Raw genomic sequence first — 18,634 nt, forward strand, 5'->3', positions numbered from 1 at the left:
ACTATTTTTTATCTGCATCATCATTTGTACGGAAGATGCAACAAGCTGCAGGAATGGGGTCCCAAATGGGATATCGTACTGAAATGCATTGGCTCAAGTTTGTTTCATGTTTTCAGTGACCAAATCAAAATCATTTGTAACACCCATGCCTAATTCATTACTTTGAATGTTCATGCACAATGTTGGGAAGAAAAGTGAATCGGAAAGAAGGCCTCGCTGATGTGCCATGAAAATGTCATCATGTACTATTTTTGTGCTCTTATGTTTTGTTTGTTGCCATTTAACTTTTATTTTTAATCAAGATTAACAAGCAAATGTGAGAAAAAGAGTGGTGCTCACGGATTCATCTGATGTGAAATGTAACATCGCAACAAAGTCGGCGATTTCCGGTCGCTCTGTGTTTACCAGACGATCTCACAGTGTGCATTGACTGAAAGAACACTCCAACCTCTCGCTGGGGAGCTTCAGATGAGTCAGTCTGCATTTCCGAGAGCTGGCCGTGTTACAGAATTGGAAATACCATGGGTACGTTACGATCCTCAACTTTATAAAGGCAGCTAACGGAAAAGTGAATAAAATCGGTTTCTAATTTTGTTTCGTTTACTTTGTAACATGTATGACGATTTAGGCACGCTGTTTAATCGCTCGAAAAGATTGCACGCTTACATCGGAGTAACTAGTGGCAATGGTGCGCGATGGAGCACGGTTAGAAGTCATTACCCAGTGACAGTGCGGCCGTGTTACAGTTGATTTACACCAAGCAGCATCTCTCTTTCGTGCACCAGAATAATCTGATTTGTCTAAAGGTGTTTTGTGAGACGGCATAAAACAAGTTAAATAATTGGCATTTTCCATTCATTAAGATTGCGGTTGTACTTGGGGTACTATGAATAGCCAGTGATAGATGTAAGAAACTCCCCATCAGCACTGACCCCCTGTTAGAGAGATGAACGCTAACGTCTCTTGCACTGGAAGTACGCTGTAATCATAATCTGGAGCCAGGTTCAATTCCACCCTCCGGCGGCTGTCTGTGTGGGTTTCCCCTCGGTGCTCCGATTTTCTCCCACACTCCAAAGATGTGCAGGTTAGATGGATTGGCCATGCTCAATCGTCCAAGTGTAGGTTAGGTGCATTTGCCACGGGAAATGCAGGGTTACGGGGATGGATCTGGGCAGGATGCTGTTCGGAGGTTCGGTATGGACTTGTTGGGCCGAATGGCCCATTTCCACTGTGGGAATTCTACAATTCTAAAATGTAGTCTGGACTCGTAATAGTGCTATGCATGCCCAAGCATTGTTTGTTAAACAAGTGACAAAGAGAAGCCCCTTTTGCTATGTTGGCTTTCAGAAACGAATTAGAAACTGTTTTTATTTCTCTCAGGTACTGTGTGTAGAGTATTTGTGATGCCTGTTTGCTTTCCCTTCCAACATTTCTATTGCCTGATGTATTGCTTGAACTTTTAGTTCACATTCGGAGCAGCGCTGACTGATCAGAAACACATTAAAGCCCAGATCACTGGAATTAAAGGCATGGTTAGGCCAGACAGCACAAACTTTCTAATTGCGGAATCAGTTTTATAGTAACCTATCACAACTGGCCTGGATTGTCTATTTTATCTGCTTCTGGCAATGTGCAATAATGACTGATCATTTATTTTTACAGAGGCATTCACCAATTGTCATATTGGAATTTGGGGATTTTTGGGGATTATCACTTTAGCTCTGATAACTTCTGTGGTGGTGAATGTTATCTACTGCACAGCCAACCGACATAGAGGTGAGCACCCTTTCCATCACTGCGTCCAAGTTTGCCAACAAACATCTTAGCTTCCTCATATTTATGAGCAACTGCTTTCAGCATTAAATCTCACTTTTGATGCCACCATCAGTTTTAGTGACTTGTTAAACACATTGATAGACACCAACCATGGACACACTATTACTACTGCTGTTTAGCAAGGCCCAGCCTTACACTGCCTGCATTTCCTGACTAAAAGAGGAAAAGTTGGGTGGCAGTAAAGATTGCAAAAGAAAGGGATAGCAGGACTGACTATGAAGAGAGCGGGGATCAGATAGGACTACAGAGATAGTAAGAACTGCCGATGCTGGAGTCCGAGACAACAGTGTGGAGCTGGAGGAGCACAGCAGGCCGGGCAGCATCAGAGGAACAGGGAAGCTGACTTTTGAAGAAGGGTCCCGACCCCAAACATCAGCTTTGCTACTCCTCAGTTAGGACTACACTCACTGGGATTTAGAAGAATGGGTGGGGGGGGGGGGGGGGAATCTCATTGAAACCTATGAAATTCAAACAGGATTAGACAGGGTGAATGCAGGAAGGATGTTCCTGATGAGCAGGGAGCCCAGAACCAGGAGTCACAATCTAAGGATGTGGGGTAAGCTATTTCGGACTGCGCTGAGGAGAAATTTCTTTACCTGGAGAGTATTGTGCCTGTGAAATTCTCAGCTGCAGAAAGTGTTTGTGGCGAAAACATTGAATGCTTTCAAGAATACGCAAGATTTAGTTCTTACGGCTAAAATGATCAAAGAACACAAAGTAAAAGCTGGAACAGTTTACTGAGCGACGTGATCAGGTGGAGGACGCACATAGGGCTGGATGGTCTATTCCTGTTCCGTTTATTTCTATGTTGCTACGTATCTATAACAAACATAATTAATGGAAAATGATAGATTCAAGGAGAAATAAAATGACAGAAAAAATTAGAACAGAATAAGCTAAAGAAAAGAGGAAGCAAATAGTTCAGTTTATTCTTTAAACTTAGTCTGGTGATTTCTATGGACATTTAATGGTGACGGAAACACACATTTCCTTTTGAATATCGCAGTTGAGTAGCTGTCCTTAAATGGCCACTCGTTTTGTATGAAAAAAAATCATCCTTTAACAAGAATATTAACTTTTTTCGCAACTCTAAGGTGAGTTTAGGATTTGACTATTGCTGAAAGCTAGTTTTCTTGTTCTGAATATGGGAATGTACATGAATTGGAATTTGATATTTCAGTGCTATTTAAAGCAGACAATAGATTGTAAATACTATGTTATCAACTTCAAGTAACAAATGAATGTCAGATAATGCATAAGTGAACATGTCTCATGGTAACAAATTCTTTCGGATCACCGCTATAACTCTTCACTGTTTCTGCGTTCAAAGACGTTTTCCCAATATATCACAACATCACCGCTATATTCATTTCCTCTGTGTATGGAGAGCGACATTACACGAAATGTAGGCAAAACTGTAAAAGTGCTGGACAATTGTAACTTGGACTCAAATGTGGCAATGTGTGGACAAAAATGCAGCTTTGTTATTCAAAGTGTCGAAGTCAATCTTTGGAGAAAGGAAACAATATTGTCTCCTGTTGGTCATTTTATGAAAAGATTATGAATTCCAAAACAACAACCATAGGACAGTTAATGAAAGAACAGTATTTGCCAAATGATCTGATACAATGTAGCTCAGTGTGTTTACTCCTAACTTTTCTAGCATTATACTCTGAAATATCATTTGGCTGGTTTATAAAACAAGACAGAGCCATTAAAAATCACAACAGATCAAAAGACGTTCAATTTCAAACATCACTCTACTATGTTTCAGTAATTTGTACTTTTGAAATTATGGTTATTTGGCTTTTAAGAATGAATCAAACTTTCTCTCATTTACAGCTCCCAGATCAGTACACCGAAGTGTCAAACAATTGCAGAGGTATGGAAATATCAATTTATATTCCAGTTCATGTGGAGCAACAGTTGATTTATTTTTAACCAGCAAAATATATTTCTCAAAGGAATAATTATTTGAGTTTTGTTTGAGCTAAGGACTCAGATTCGTACAAGGGTCCTACCAACATGTGTACTGTTCCTTAGCTGTGCCAAATATCAAGCTTTATTTACCACCTAAATCAGACCTGCCAGGGTGTCACTGAATTTAGAAGACCATCCTGTATGCACCTGTATGTAGTTGACACAGGGCACAGTGCATGTGGTGTTGTGGAGGAACCTAGAACACAATATTCCAATTGTGATCCATATAATCCAACTTCCTTGCCTGATGTTCTTAGTAACTTATTAAACACAAATTGAATACCTTAAAGCTCAGCTGTTTAGAAAGAATCCTCTATTATCGCTGCCCGGAAATCAACCGGCAAATTTTCCTGTAATAAAAGTTAAATAATTTTACAAGAAAATTGTTTAAGTGGATCTAATCTGATAGAGAGTGTTATTAATTCAAGTGTCAAAAGTGGTAAGTTGCATGCCGAGGATATCACCAGATGAACAATGAAAGTGTGTATTTGGACCTAAAAGGTTTAACTAGATTCTGCAATTTGTCTTAAATAAACTAGGGGTAATCTGCACAATTACTGTATTAATTACCTATCATGTGTCATAAATCACTAATTAGGGTTTTGAAAAATAAAGAAACAAGTTACTACATTTCTTCATTTCTTAATATTTTTAATTGAATTAAGTCCATTTAAAAAGGTTTTCTAGATGTTACTGTTCAAACACATTTGAATCAATAATAGCTATGACAAGCAAATGGACCAGGGCTCAAAATATATTTACCTTTTCGGAAAAGTTTACATAAGCTCACTTATTAATAGAAATTAGTCAGTATCCAAGGATTCAACACATTAGATGAGATTTTATTCTTGGATTCTAAGATTCTTAGCTCAAAGATTTAAGCTAGCAATGAATCACAATATTGTGACCCAAATTTATTTCAAATGCTTCAGATATTGGATGGAACTAATGAATAATTATTACAGAAATTTACAAGAATTGCTACTTATTCTGAGTAAGTAGATTACAAACTCTGTCTATGTACATTCACATATAGACAAATGCAGACGGGAAAAAAGAAATGTCTCTTAGGAGTGAAGGGAAAGACTAGGAAGGCGGTAAAGACCTCTGTCTACACAGTTCATTGAGATAATCCTTTTATCCCAGAACATACTGTTCCTTGATTTTCCTTCTCCAGGCACTGTCAGTTGCTTGCAGGAACCAGAGGATAGCTGATTCACACATATGATCTCTGACTTATTGGTTAAAATCTACAGTTTTCAATAACTGATGAGGGAAAGTAAACTGGTTTTCTTCACCTTGGGTGATTTTCACATAAGAGGAAGGGGACAGCTTTCCTTTTGGAGATCCAATGGCTTCTCCTCACACACTCATACCAAGGAGCAGTTTAGGTACTTGGAAGTTGTTGGCAGGCAGAAACCTTTGTCATCAATAACCGGTCACCTTTTCACAGACCAATCATATTGCCAGCCAGATTTCCAATTCCACAGAGCCCTTGGCTCAAGTTTGTCTGAAGTTAGACTTCTCCACTGTTTGAACAAAATGTCAGTGTAAACAGTAAGTGTGATATGAGTGTGACATGAGTGCCAGGTAACTTGCTTTTAAAGAGTGCACCAATCTTTCAGTGCTTTTAAAACATTTCAGCCATAAAACATTTAAAATATTTCCCTTTTCAGTCCTCAATCAAAAATTCAGAAAAATAAAATGATAAAGTCTTTTCAATTTCCAAAAGCTACTAGTTAGATTCTTGTTAACAAATATAATTCAGGGTTTTCAAAATATTGAAAAGGAATACTTTAGGAAAATGAGTGAGGTGAATTAAACCTGCCTGAAATAGTTATTAAGTAGTCATCTAATGTATATCACATAAATAAATCCAAGAAAAAGATTTATAGATTTTTAGATACAAAGGAAACGAAGAGTAAAGAAACAAAATGCAAGCAATCTGCCATGTTCGCATTGAACATAGAACATAGAACATAGAACAGTACAGCACAGAACAGGCCCTTCAGCCCACAATGTTGTGCCGACCATTGATCCTCATGGATGCACCCTCAAATTTCTGTGACCATATGCATGTCCAGCAGTCTCTTAAATGACCCCAATGACCTTGCTTCCACAACTGCTGCTGGCAACGCATTCCATGCTCTCACAACTCTCTGCGTAAAGAACCTGCCTCTGACATCCCCTCTATACTTTCCACCAACCAGCTTAAAACTATGACCCCTCGTGCTAGCCATTTCTGCCCTGGGAAATAGTCTCTGGCTATCAACTCTATCTATGCCTCTCATTATCTTGTATACCTCAATTAGGTCCCCTCTCCTCCTCCTTTTCTCCAATGAAAAGAGACCGAGCTCAGTCAACCTCTCTTCATAAGATAAGCCCTCCAGTCCAGGCAGCATCCTGGTAAACCTCCTCTGAACCCTCTCCAAAGCATCCACATCTTTCCTATAATAGGGCGCCCAGAACTGGACGCAGTATTCCAAGTGCGGTCTAACCAAAGTTTTATAGAGCTGCAACAAGATCTCACGACTCTTAAACTCAATCCCCCTGTTAATGAAAGCCAAAACACCATATGCTTTCTTAACAACCCTGTCCACTTGGGTGGCCATTTTAAGGGATCTATGTATCTGCACACCAAGATCCCTCTGTTCCTCCACGCTGCCAAGAATCCTATCCTTAATCCTGTACTCAGCTTTCAAATTCGACCTTCCAAAATGCATCACCTCGCATTTATCCAGGTTGAACTCCATCTGCCACCTCTCAGCCCATCTCTGCATCCTGTCAATGTCCCGCTGCAGCCTACAACAGCCCTCTACACTGTCAACGACACATCCGACCTTTGTGTCGTCTGCAAACTTGCTGACCCATCCTTCAATTCCCTCGTCCAAGTCATTAATAAAAATTACAAACAGTAGAGGCCCAAGGACAGAGCCCTGTGGAACCCCACTCACCACTGACTTCCAGGCAGAATATTTTCCTTCTACTACCACTCGCTGTCTTCTGTTGGCCAGCCAATTCTGTATCCAAGCAGCTAAGTTCCCCTGTATCCCATTCCTCCTGACCTTCTGAATGAGCCTTCCATGGGGAACCTTATCAAATGCCTTACTGAAGTCCATATACACCACATCCACAGCTTGACCCTCATCAACCTTACTAGTCACATCCTCAAAAAACTCGATAAGGTTTGTAAGGCATGACCTACCCCTCACAAAGCCGTGTTGACTGTATTTGATCAAGCCATGCTCTTCCAGATGGTCATAAATCTTATCCCTCAGAATCCTTTCTAACACCTTGCAGACGACAGACGTGAGACTTACCGGTCTATAATTGCCGGGGATTTCCCTATTTCCTTTCTTGAAGAGAGGAATTACATTTGCCTCTCTCCAGTCCTCAGGTACGACTCCAGTGGAGAGCGAGGATGCAAAGATCTTCGCAAGTGGCGAAGCAATTGCATTTCTCGCTTCCCAAAGCAGCCGAGGACAAATCTGATCCGGGCCTGGCGACTTGTCAATCTTAATGTTTGACAAAATTTTCAGTACATCAGCTTCCTCTATCTCTATCCATTCCAGCATGCACACCTGCTCTTCAAAGGTTTCATTCACTACACAGGTCGTTTCTTTCGTAAAGACAGAAGCAAAAAACTCATTTAGGGCTTCCCCTACCTCCTCAGGCTCCACACACAAGTTCCCTATGCTATCCCTGATCGGCCCTACTCTTTCTTTGACCATTCTCTTATTCCTCACGTAAGTGTAAAATGCCTTTGTGTTTTCCCGGATTCCTTCTGCCAAGCCTTTCTCGTGCCCCCTCCTGGCTCTCCTCAGACCATTTTTGAGCTCCTTCCTTGCCTGCATGTAATCCTCTCTAGCTGAACTTGACCCTAGCTTCCTCCACCTTATGTAAGCTACCTTCTTCCTTTTCACTAGAAGCTCCACCGCTCTCGTCATCCAAGGTTCCTTTATCTTACCCCGTCTTGCCTGTCTCAGAGGGACATATTTACTCATCACTCCCAACAACTGTTCCTTAAACCATCTCCACATGTCTATAGTTCCCTTACCATGGAACAACTGCTCCCAGTCCATGCTTCCTAACTCGTGTCTAATCGCATCATAGTTTCCTCTTCCCCAATTAAATATCCTCCCATTCTGCCTAATCCTCTCCTTCTCCATAGCTATGTAGAATGAGAGAGTGTTATGGTCACTATCACCAAAATGCTCTCCCACCACAAGATCTGATACCTGCCCCGGCTCGTTTCCGAGCACCAAGTCTAGAATGGCCTCTCCCCTCGTCGGCCTGTCAACGTACTGCGTTAGGAAACCCTCCTGAACACACCTTACAAAAACAGCTCCATTCAAATCTTCTGCTCGAAGGAGGTTCCAATCAATATTAGGAAAGTTAAAGTCACCCATTACAACAACCCTACTGCGTCCACACTTTTCCAAAATCTGTCGACCTATGCTTTCTACAATCTCCCTGCTGCTATTGGGGGGCCTGTAGTAAACCCCTAACGAGGTGACTACTCCCTTGCTGTTCCTAATTTCCACCCATACTGACTCAGTAGGCAGATCTTCCTCGACAATGGTAGCTTCTGTAGCTGTGATACCCTCTCTGATTAGTAGTGCTACACCCCCTCCTCTTTTTCCCCCCTCCCTATTCTTTTTAAATGTTCTAAACCCTGGAATATCCAGCAACCATTCCAGCCCATGAGAAACCCATGTCTCTGTTATGGCCACAACATCATAGCACCAGGTACTGATCCATGCTCTAAGTTCATCACTTTTATTCCTGATACTCCTTGCATTAAAGCAAACACACTTTAACCGATCCCTTGGTTCCTTCCCAGGAAAATCCTTCCCACTAGCTGGTCTACCTCTTGTTACTGCCTCACCTGCATCAACGCTCACCTCTGGTATACAGCTCAGGTTCCCACCCCCCTGCCATACTAGTTTAAACCCTCTCGAACTACTCGAGCAAACCTTCCACCCAGGACATTGGTCCCCTTCCAGTTCAGATGCAACCCGTCCTTCTTGTACAGGTCCCACCTTCCCCAGAAGGCATCCCAATTATCAACATATCTGAAACCCTCCCTCCTACACCAGCTGCGTAGCCACGTGTTCAGCTGCGCCCGCTCCCTGTTCCTCACCTCGCTATCTCGTGGCACCGGTAGTAAACCAGAGAACACTACTCTGTTCGTCCTGCTCTGCAGCTTCCATCCTAACTCCCTGAAATCACTTTTTATATCCTCAAACCTATTTCTGGCTATATCATTTGTGCCAATATGTAACACGATTTCTGGCTGTTCACCCTCCCCTTTCAGAACTTTATACACCCGATCGGAGACGTCCCGGACCCTGGCACCAGGGAGGCAACATACCTTCCGGGAATCCCGATCTTGCCCACAAAATCTCCTGTCGATTCCCCTAACTATCGAGTCCCCTACCACGAGTACTTTTCTATTCTGCCCCCTTCCCTTCTTTGCCACAGTGTCAGGCTCAGTGCCAGAGAACTGACTACTATGGCTTTCCTCTGGTAGGTCAACCCCCCCAGCAGTATCCAAAACGGTATACTTATTGCTGAGGGGAATGCCCACAGGGGATCTCTGCACTGTCTGTCTGTCCCCTTTCCTCCCCCTAACTGTAACCCATCTATCCTCGTCCTGAGCCTTAGGAGTGACCAACTCCCGATAACTCCTCTCAATTACCCCCTCTGCCTCCCGAATGATCGTAGTTCATGAACAGAAGAGTACTTAAGTAGTGCATTAACCAATGCAATTTACAATACAATAAATACTGGATGTGAGTTTGCTCGCTGAGCTGGAAGGTTCGTTTTCAGACGTTTCGTCACCATTCTAGGTAACATCATCAGTGAGCCTCTGACGAAGCGCTGGTGTTATGTCCCGCTTTCTATTTATCTGGTTAGGTTTCCTTGGGTTAGTGATGCCATTTCCTGTGTTGTTGATGTCATTTCCTGTTCTTTTTCTCAGGGGATGGTAGATTGGCTCCAAATCAATGTATTTGTTGATGGAGTTCTGGTTGGAATGCCATGCTTCTAGGAATTCTCGTGCATGTCTCTGTTTGGCTTGTCCTAGGATAGATGTGTTGTCCCAATCAAAGTGGTGTCCTTCCTCATCTGAGACATCATCTCTGTCTCGAGACACGCACGAGAATTCCTAGAAGCATGGCATTCCAACCGGAACTCCATCAACAAATACATTGATTTGGAGCCAATCTACCATCCCCTGAGAAAAAGAACAGGAAATGACATCACCAACACAGGAAATGACATCACCAACCCAAAGAAACCTAACCAGATAAATAGAAAGCAGGACATAACACCAGTGCTTCGTCGGAGGGTCACTGATGATGTTACCTAGAATGGTGACGAAATGTCTGAAAACGAACCTTCCAGCTCAGCGAGCAAACTCACATCCAGAACCTCAACCTTAGCTACAAATCTTCTCAAAACTCCCTAATACAATAAATACATTCAGCATACCCTTATATATTTTGACAACCAGGGAGGGGTGATTCACTTCCTCTCTTTTCACTCTCTTTGTATGTTTACAATGGAAATTTGTATTAATTTTAATCATGAAGCCATACCTCTAATAAAAATGTAGTTATCCAATTTCTGTTGTACCAGTAAGGTGCCATGAGGATTCTTTGAGTGAAAGAAGAAATAATTGTTTTTCATGCTAACCCCAAGACAAATAATAGTGCTATGCCAAACATACCTATACAAAGATATAAAGTTAAAAAAAGTGTCCAATACACTAGGAAAGAAATAAACAGATTAAAGTCTTTAAGGAAGACATTGAGCTTTGAAGGATTTAACTTGAAACCACAGTTGTTTATTTACTGTCAATTACTGCAGACTTCTTAAGTTCTGGGATCTGGTTGTTAAACTCCAACTTGTGTTGGTAAATGCTTTGTTCTTAAAAAGCAGGGAATGTGAAATTTCTCCGATTTTGCAGTCACAAATTCAACTCCTTTGCTGTGCCAAAAGCAGTTTCTTGCAATACAACCTGGAGTGTATATTTCTATATCTGAGTTCCTTATTTCCAAGATTGATATCGCTGATGATATCTTTCATCTCCAGCATATGAAACTTATTACACAGGTTTCAATCAATCAATGTAGGAGAGCTGGTGATGCAATGGCAATGTCACTGGTCTAGTAATCCAAAACAAGGAACAAAAACAGAGGTTGCTGGAAAAGCTCAGCAGGTCTGGCAGCATCTGTGAAGAAGAAGTTAGAATTAATGTTTTGGGTCCAGTGACCTTTCCTCAGAACTGGACATGTAACCCAAAACCCAATCTCAGCAAGGGGCTCACCTTTGTCCCCCTCCACCCACACATCAATGTCACGTCTGGACATCGAGCAGTTTTTTCCACCGCCTTCACCTCGTCCTCACCTCCCTAACCTGTTCTTCCTCTCACCTAGCCCCTCCTCCCACCTCATTTCCTACCTACTAACCTCATCCCACCCCCTTGACCTGCCCATCCTCCCCGGACTGACCTATCCCCTCCCTACCTCCCCACCCATACTCTCCTCTCCACCTATCTTCTCCTCCATCCATCTTCAGTCCGCCTCCCCCTCTCTCCCTATTTATTTTGGAATCGTCTCCCCCATCCCCCTTTTCTGATGAAGGATCTAGGCCAGAAACATCAGCTTTTGTGCTCCTAAGATACTGCTTGGCCTGTTGTGTTCATCCAGCTCCACACTTTGTTATCTCGGATTCTCCAGCATCTGCAGTTCCCATTATCTCTAATATTCTGGGAACCTGGTTTCAAATCCCAGTGTGGCAGATGGTAAAACTTGAATTCAATAAAAATCAGAACTAAAATAATGTCCATGTAATCACTATTTATCTCTTTAAAATAATTTCAGTCTATCAAAAGATGCAATATTAAAATCAGATGATAGAACTGAAAATTCAATATTCCACATTTTATCACCACTGTGACAATTTAGATGCTGGACCTCATGCAATCAGTTAAAATAATTCCAGCGGAAGGACAGTAAAAGAAAAACATTGTGTAAATGGCTTAGGAAAGAAGGTGTAGAGCTGGATGAACACAGCAGGCCAAGCAGCATCAGAGGAGCTGGAAGGCTGATGTTTCGTGTCTAGACCTTTTTTCAGAAATGGGGAAGGGATGGGGATTCTGAAATAAATAGGGAGGGGGGAGGCGGATAGAAGATGGATAAAGGAGAAGATAGGTGGAGAGGATACAGGCAGGTCAAAGAGGCGGAGTTGGAGCCAGTAAAGGTGAATTGAGGTTGGGAGTTAGGGAGGGGTAGGTCAGTCCAGGGAGGACGGACAGGTCAAGGAGGTGGGATGAGGCTAGTAGGTAGGAAATAGGGGTGGTGCTTGAGGTGGGAGGTGTTGGTAGGTGGGAGGAAGGACAGATTAGGGAGGTGGGGACGAATGGGCTGGTTTGGGGATGTGGTCAGGGGACGAGAAATTTTGAAGCGCTACCTCATACTTCCACGAGGAGCTCAAACGGTTCATCCACTTCACCAACATCTTCCACCCCAACCTCAAGTTCACCTGGACCATCTCCAATACCTCTCTCTCCTTCCTGGACCTCTCTGTCTCCATCTCTGGCAACCACCCAGAAACTGATACCCATTTCAAGCCTACTGACTCCCACTAGAATACACCTCCTCTCACCCACCTTCCTGCAAAAATCCCCTCATCCCAATTCCTTCATCTCCGCTGCATCTGCTCCCGAGATGAGGCATTCCTGCTCCTCTGATGCTGCTTGGCCTGCTGTGCTCATCCAGCTGTACACCTTGTTATCTCAGATTCTCCAACATAGGCAGTTTCTACTATCTCTGTTTCAAAGGCTTAGTGCTTTCTTTAAAGTAGTTGCCTTTTCTCCCCTTAGTTCTGTGACTCAGGAAGTTGATGATAATCCAATTTATGGCAATCTCAACCAGGATTACACAGGTAGGCTTCATATTCTAAAAATACAAAGTGAAATGTATGAGTGACTTATTAAATCTGAGACAACCAAAGCCTCGAAATTACTAAGAGTGCTATGATTATACATACAGTATAAACATATCAAAACCGTCAGCACAAATTTAATAGGTTTTTACCTCATTATTAAGATGTTTAAAAGATGTTAAATAATTGAAATATAAAAAAGAGAAATGTATTTGCGCATTTAAGAAATTTGAAACTTTGAAGTGAAATCTTAATATATAAAACTCAATAAACAAAATTCCAATGTGTTTAATTGCAAAATGATACTAAATATTGTCTATACAATATGAGAAACTAAATGTTCTTAATTTCATATTTACATTGAGACAAGTACTTCCTGAAAAAAAAAACACAATTTGATTGCACAGAACAACATGTTTTGAGACATTGAATTTGTTTCATTCACTGCTCCCGTCTATCCACCTTACAGCAACCTCTGTTCTAGTGAACTACTCCAGTTAATCTTTTTCTGTACCCACTCCAAAGCCTTCATATTTTCCTCAAAGTTTTGAATCCACAATGAACACTAAACCTTGAGCAGAAGAATGAGTAATTTCTGGGAATTATATGGGATACCATGCACTTAAACAGAGTTATCAATTATCTTGTTAAGTGAAGGAGCTGCATATTTTCCAATAACATTTCCGGATTTGGTAAACTACCACGAGTCAATTCTGTACAAGTTGGCAACTGAAAAAGCAGTGGCATTGTTATACATTACGAATTGAAAAGATGACCTTGAGTTAATAATAATAAAACATTTTTGGACACAGAAAATTATCAGAACGTGTAAGATGATAATGTACTTTTTGTTTTTACAAGTTGAAGGTGAGGGCTGTTATGAAGCCATGACACCAACTAGTGGATCTGGAGATGAAACCAAGGTATTTATATCAAGGGGATACAACTTTGTACCAAATTGCAAAATATTACTTATATATTTTGAAATGTGCCTTAGTGCAGCATAACTTTAAAATAATGGCTATATTACAATAATTGCTTTGCCACAATCATATTCTGGATTGCAGCTCTAGAAAGAAATTATTACATGACATCACTAAGGTGCAAAACCCTGCTATTGTTTAGTGGAAACAATTGTTTTTGGTGTAACTGCATTTAAACTACATTGACTTGATGTTAATGCACTTGTCATTACAGCATAATTCATCAATGTATAACAAAATCTAAATGTCATTGCAACAGAGGGTGATAATGTGCTTTAGAATCACACAAAGTACAAATTTCTTATGCAGTTGCTTACAGCTTTAAAAAGTAATTTTGTTTACAGTATAATACTGCATCTGTGCTAATAAAATTCACAAGTGCAAGAAATGATTTTGTGACTACTCCAGCATCTATTTACTCTTCAGTCAATTATCCAGTCTTCTTTGAAAGTTACCATTTAGTTTGCTTCTTCCATCCTTTGAGGCCTTGCATTCCAGATCATATCAATGCACACTGTAAAACAGCTCTAATTTCCTTTATTTTTTCATTTGCAAATTATCTTATATCTGGTATTCTATTGTTATTGAACATCTAGTATATGCATGCTTCCAAACTATTTATGGTAAATACAAAACTATAAACATTCATCATTATTTCTTTGTCTAATATACACATTCCATCTCAGCAGGATGCTCAATTGGAGTTTACATTTCACGAGGAATAGTCAGTAGAGTTTTGCTTCCCAAAGAGGAGTTGACTTTGATGTAGTCCCTTTCATTACCTCAAAACACTTTCTATCCAATGAATAATGGCTGTTGTTCTGATGTAGGAAACATGGCTGTTAATTTTTGAACATAAAATAGATAAAATAGAAATTAAATAAATTACTTGATTATAATTTTTAGTGTTTGCTGAACTAGAAATATTGGTCAACACACCAGGGTAGATTTCTTGCTCTCATCAAATAATGCCATTAGATGTTTAAATCAATTCATGAGTGCAGATGGAGTGTCATCTAGCAAACAGCATCTCCAACAGTGTAGTGCTTAGGTCTGTTTGTACCTTAGTGCATAAATCGCAAGTTAAGCAAGTGCTGTATGACTGTATGACCCTATATGTAATGAGGAAAGCTGACAGAATGTTATAATTTAATGCCAAGGAAATTGAACACAGAAGTGGGAAGGTTATACAGGACATTGCGGAGACCTCATAGAGTCATATAGTACAGAAACAGACCATTGGGTCCAATTAGTCCATGCTGAACATAACCCCAAACAAACTAGTCCCACCTGCCTGCTTCTGGCTCATATCCCTCCAAACATTTCCTATACGTGTACTTATGCAAATATCTTTTAAACATTGTAATTATGCCCACATTCACCACTTCCTCAGGTAGTTCATTCCACATGTGAACCACCCTCTATGTAAAAAAAAACTTGTCTCTGATGTCTTTTTTAAATCTCTCTCCTTTCACCTTAAAAATGTTTCCCCAGTCTTGAAATCCCCCATCTTGAGAAAAGACAACTGCCATCACTCTATCCGTACTCCTCATTATCTGGACAATTGTGGAGAGTATTGTTTTTTTTACTTAATAAAAGGATGCAAATGCATTGGAAATGGTTGAGAGAAGGTTTTACCAGGCTAGTAACACAGAACTAGGGTTGAGGATATGAATTATGAGAAAAAGTTGAGCAGGTAGAGTTTAGAAGAGCAAAAAGATTTCATAATTAAAACACAAGATCCTGAGTTGTCCTGACAGGGTGGAAATAGAGCTTTTTCTTGTGGGAGAATTTAGAACCAAGGCTCACTGTTTCAAAATGAAGGGTTAGCCATTTAAAACAGAGAGAAAAATACTTTTCTTAGAGAGGGTGACATGTTTTTGAAAATCGTTCTCAAAGGGGAAAGGAAGCAATGAATTTGAATACTTCCTAGGCAGAGATAGATTATTAATAAGCCAGGGTGTAAAATGTTAGCAGGAAAGGGTTGGTGAGAATTTTGAGTCATGTTTGCACTCAGATTAGCATGATTTAATTGACTTGGCACAGTAGGCTCAAAGGGGCTGCGCGGCCTAATCTTAATTTATTTTTGTCAGTCTCTGGCTAAATCTTAAGCTGTCAATATTCAAAATTGAAGACAAGAGTGCTATCGCAGAGTCAAGCTTATACTGTGGAAATTAGATTTAAATTTAAATTAGATTAACGTGGGTTGAATACCTCAGCAATGGCTTCAAACATTGATGTATTTTATTAGCACAGCTGCTTTGATAGCTGCTCTTTTTTCCTCAAATACTACTGCTACTAAGTCCAGACCTAGTGGTCTTGACAGCTCGCAGACATTATAGTAAAATTGTCCATTCACCAATGCTGACTCCTGAAAAGCCCATTTTGCTTTAAATATTATCTTCCCAGATTGCCCTCTTAATGAATTGGAGTTTGGTACACTCCAAACTCTGGCACAGCCACTAAGAGATTGGGAGTTAGCAGGACAAGGATAATGCCATTGAATGAAAACAGTCCAAATTGGCCATTTCTTATATAATTTCTTCACCTCAGCTAATCTAGCGTTGAGCATCATTGATAGTAAAATCCCCTATTATAAATTAGAAGGCAAATTCTGCCAGCCTGAGGAGCTGAACTAGTCCTGGACTTGTAGGGACATCTCAGCAACCTTCCACAGATCTTCCAGCATATAAAACGTCATGAGATTTTCCTTTTAGGTGCAGGGTTGGTGGCCTTCGGATTGTTTTGTCCAGCTAGGGTGGGTAGAAGTTTCTGAGTGGTTGCAAAGAAGGTTACAGAAATGATTATTTGTGCTCAAGCGGCAGTTACCTGTTGAAAATTCTTGGGGAGAAATAAAATCAAACAAAAATGTTAGACGATAGTGCGTTGTTTGCTTAAATATCTGCTTACTGTCAAAGGCAACCCATGCAGGTAGTTTCTGAAGACAGGACAGAAAATCATGGGCAGCATGTCCAGAGTTTTCTACTCGACAAGGGTAACTAGTGATGCTCCCCACCATTGTAGACATGGTGGGGAAAAAAAACACATCTATTGTTAGAGATAATGGGAACTGCAGATGCTGGAGATTCCAAGAAAAGGGTCTAGGCCCGAAACGTCAGCTTTTGTGCTCCTGAGATGCTGCTTGGCCTGCTGTGTTCATCCAGCCTCACATCTATTGTTAGGTGTGTTTTTTTAAAAAGAACTGTAATACGTAATGAAATGGGTCAGAAATCATGACAGTTTAGTAACTCCTTAAAGCAGCTACATTAAATCTGTGAGGAACATTCTTAGTACTTTAATATTAAAATAGCAATTTTCTTTCAATTGTACTTATCAATTGTTTCTTATATCAACCTTCAGTTATTGCTGCAGACCAGTGGCAATATTGCATGTTTTCACTAGAATCTGTGACATTTTCCTTGAATAAACACACACTCTATTTTTGTATTGGAAGGAAAAAATTGTGAACTGCTACACTGACATGTGAACAAAGTCAAATGCTGTGCCATGAGGGCAAAGTCACCTAAACCCTTTCAAATGTATTTTGAACATGAAATAATCTCCATGTTCTAATAGGCTGCTGTATTTGTTTATAGGTGGTGGTTGAAAATCAAATGTGCTATGCATCTCTAGACCTTCCAGTGGAACGGAAAAAACGACACAGAAAGATGGAAAAACAAAAGATGAATAATAACATAGTGGAGGATGATAATGTGCCGCTTAATTCACTTGCATTGACCTCAAGACCCAGCATTTATCTGAACAGTGATCAGATTTCTTTTAACGAAAGTAGAAGAGAAGAAACTATACATGATGATCCAATTACTTTTTATGGCAGAGTAAAGACACTGCAAAGCAATCTGTCATTAAATGATGCAGTTACAGCATTTGATAATATAAGATGACCTTTAGTTGGTGCTTGTATCAACACTAGTAAGACTAATCATGAAGTAATAGGAAGTTCAGAGAAATATGTAAAAGGGACAAGTTTATTGTGAAAAAAATTCGCATTGAAATGTGTTGTCATCATTTACATGGAAATATCAGGAAGAACAAACAACATTTAGTTTCAAATTTACATTACAATTCCAAAAAAATTCCATCTAAGAAACTTCATTCTGGAATTCATAAGCAACAAATAGCACTGAAAAATAAACATCCCAATCAACAATAGTAGGAACTGCTGATGCTGGAGAATCTGAGATAACACGGTGTGAAGCTGGATGAACACAGCAAGCCAAGCAGCATCAGAGGAGCAGGAAAGTTTGGCATTTGAAATCTGAAGAAGGATCTTGACCCAAAACATCAAAATTTCCTGCTCCTCTGATGCTGCTTGGCCTGCTGTGTTCATCCAGCTTCACACCGTGTTATCCCAATCAATAATCCATTTTTCCATAATTCACCAATTTCAGTGCACTACATTTTTAACCAAAGGGGTTTTAACCTGTCTGAGTTTCAAGTCCATTCACTTGTTGAACATCAGCATTTTGTTACTCATTGAAGACACAATGTTAGAGGTGTTTCATCTCTGCCTATACTTATTCAAATGGAGTTCAGATAGATAAACCAGGATGGTAAATATGGCAATATCTTTCAACTGGGAATTAAAGTTTAGATGTAACTTCCATTACAATATCCAATTATTTGAATGTTTAAAATTGATGTCACTTTATGAATTCAGTCATCTGCCAGAGCTGTAATGTTTAGTAATGCCATTAGTTTTAAAATAAGCCTAAATATAAGAGGACTAGTAAACCATATTTAAAACAAAAAATAGATGTGCTTCTAGTCTTGAATGTTCTAATACATTCTTGACCAAGTATTAGTGTCCAATCCCTGAAAGCTAAATTTCTGCTGTCCATGTCCTAATGCACATCAAACCA

The 18,634-nt window shown here is 40.2% G+C and overlaps 1 protein-coding gene across 1 annotated transcript; it reads left to right on the forward strand.

Moving 5' to 3' along the window:
• The first annotated feature begins 340 nt into the window (after window positions 1–340).
• Window positions 341–18,005, forward strand: LOC125457307 (T-cell receptor-associated transmembrane adapter 1-like). Its single transcript, XM_048541354.2, has 6 exons — window positions 341–525; window positions 1,663–1,776; window positions 3,679–3,718; window positions 12,707–12,768; window positions 13,630–13,691; window positions 17,348–18,005. Exons 1-6 carry the CDS (start codon window positions 522–524, stop codon window positions 17,654–17,656), a joined length of 591 nt encoding a protein of 196 aa, XP_048397311.1. The 5' UTR covers window positions 341–521; the 3' UTR covers window positions 17,657–18,005.
• The last annotated feature ends 629 nt before the right edge of the window (window positions 18,006–18,634 follow it).

Source organism: Stegostoma tigrinum, chromosome 12, assembly GCF_030684315.1.
Source record: "Stegostoma tigrinum isolate sSteTig4 chromosome 12, sSteTig4.hap1, whole genome shotgun sequence".
Taxonomy (NCBI): domain Eukaryota; kingdom Metazoa; phylum Chordata; class Chondrichthyes; order Orectolobiformes; family Stegostomatidae; genus Stegostoma; species Stegostoma tigrinum.

Bases quoted from the DNA above. Each gene is read 5' to 3' on its own strand.
- LOC125457307 (XM_048541354.2), top strand. The intron at 1,777-3,678 runs GTGAGCACCCTT...TCTCATTTACAG, and splicing joins CACAGCCAACCGACATAGAG to CTCCCAGATCAGTACACCGA. The intron at 12,769-13,629 runs GTAGGCTTCATA...TGTTTTTACAAG, and splicing joins TCTCAACCAGGATTACACAG to TTGAAGGTGAGGGCTGTTAT.